The sequence below is a fragment of the Charadrius vociferus genome, unplaced genomic scaffold, assembly GCF_000708025.1.
Source record: "Charadrius vociferus isolate BGI_N301 unplaced genomic scaffold, ASM70802v2 scaffold423, whole genome shotgun sequence".
Taxonomy (NCBI): domain Eukaryota; kingdom Metazoa; phylum Chordata; class Aves; order Charadriiformes; family Charadriidae; genus Charadrius; species Charadrius vociferus.
The window spans coordinates 2021685-2022813 of record NW_009648149.1 but is presented as its reverse complement, the minus strand read 5'-3'; the positions used below and the strand labels follow the sequence as shown (position 1 = coordinate 2022813).

Below are 1129 nucleotides of genomic sequence, written 5' to 3'. Positions count from 1 at the left end.
GCCTTCTCTTCTCCAGGCTGAACCCCCCCAACTCTCCCAGCCTGTCCTCCCAGCAGAGGGGCTCCAGCCCTCCCAGCATCTCCGGGGCCTCCTCTGGCCCCGCTCCAACAGCTCCGTGTCCTTCTGCTGGTGGGACCCATGTTGAGCTCATGTTGAGCTTCTCACCCACCAGCACCCCCAGGGCCTTCTCCTCAGGGCCGCTCTCCAGCCATTTCCCCCCCCAGCCTGGAGCTGTGCTTGGGATTACAAGAAGGAGCCCCACGTTGAGCCTACCTTCGAATCCAGCTTCTGTTTCACGTAGGCACCGTTTGCAGCTGTTAAGGCATCGTTAATAAGGATAAAAATATATCCTTCCAGATCGAATGCCAAGTCAGCACTGGGAAAGGAAAAAAAAAAAACAAAAAACAAAAAACCACACAACAACACAACCCCATAAATTAAACGCTTTAAGTTGCGCAGAGTGCAACCCTGGCGAGATTCCTTCCGCCACCCGTTTCGCCAGGAAAGTTGTCAGAAAAAAATTAATCACTGGAAGAAGGAGCGGGATTTGGGTGGGTAAAAGATTCTTTCCTATTCGAGAGCGCCTCTGAGGAGAAGAAGTCAGCGCTTCCCCTCCTCTCGGGCCGTAGCGGGGGTAGGGGATTCCCCTCCGCCGGGACACCGCAGAGACCGGAGGGCCACCGGGGAAGCTCACCTGGCGGCCACGAAGGCGCCGATGATCATGGCGAACACCGTCATCTGGATGCTCCAGGAAAACCCCGGCCCCCCCCCGAGGGAAAAGGCTCTGTGGATCACGGTGAGACACCACAACGAGTGACGTGATGCTGCTCTCTCCCGCACCTTCCTAAAACCCAGCTGAGTGCCAAAGCACCCCCCCACCCTCGGACCACAGGGGGATCCAAACAGCCCCCCCTGGACCGCAGAGGGGACCGCAGGGGATCCACAGAGCCCCCCCTGGACTGCAGAGGGGATCCAAAGAGCCCCCCCTGGACCACAGAGGGGATCCAAAGCCCCCCCAGACCACAGAGGGGACCCAGGGGGAACCACAGGGGATCCAAAGCCCCCCCCGGACCACAGGGGATCCAAAGCCCCCCTCCCTTGACCACAGGGGGATGCAGGGGGGGAACAC

The 1129-nt window shown here is 59.5% G+C and overlaps 1 protein-coding gene across 1 annotated transcript in view; it reads right to left on the bottom strand.

The window, feature by feature from the left end:
- The window catches only part of SLC35D1 (solute carrier family 35 (UDP-GlcA/UDP-GalNAc transporter), member D1), a 21592-nt gene that overhangs the window by 7707 nt on the left and 12756 nt on the right, over positions 1–1129 (bottom strand). Inside the window, exons 3-4 of the mRNA XM_009884000.1 lie at positions 695–784; positions 274–376 (exon numbers count right to left, since the gene is read on the bottom strand). Of these exons, the coding sequence (XP_009882302.1) occupies positions 274–376; positions 695–784 (193 nt within the window). The remainder of the gene's footprint in view (positions 1–273; positions 377–694; positions 785–1129) is intronic.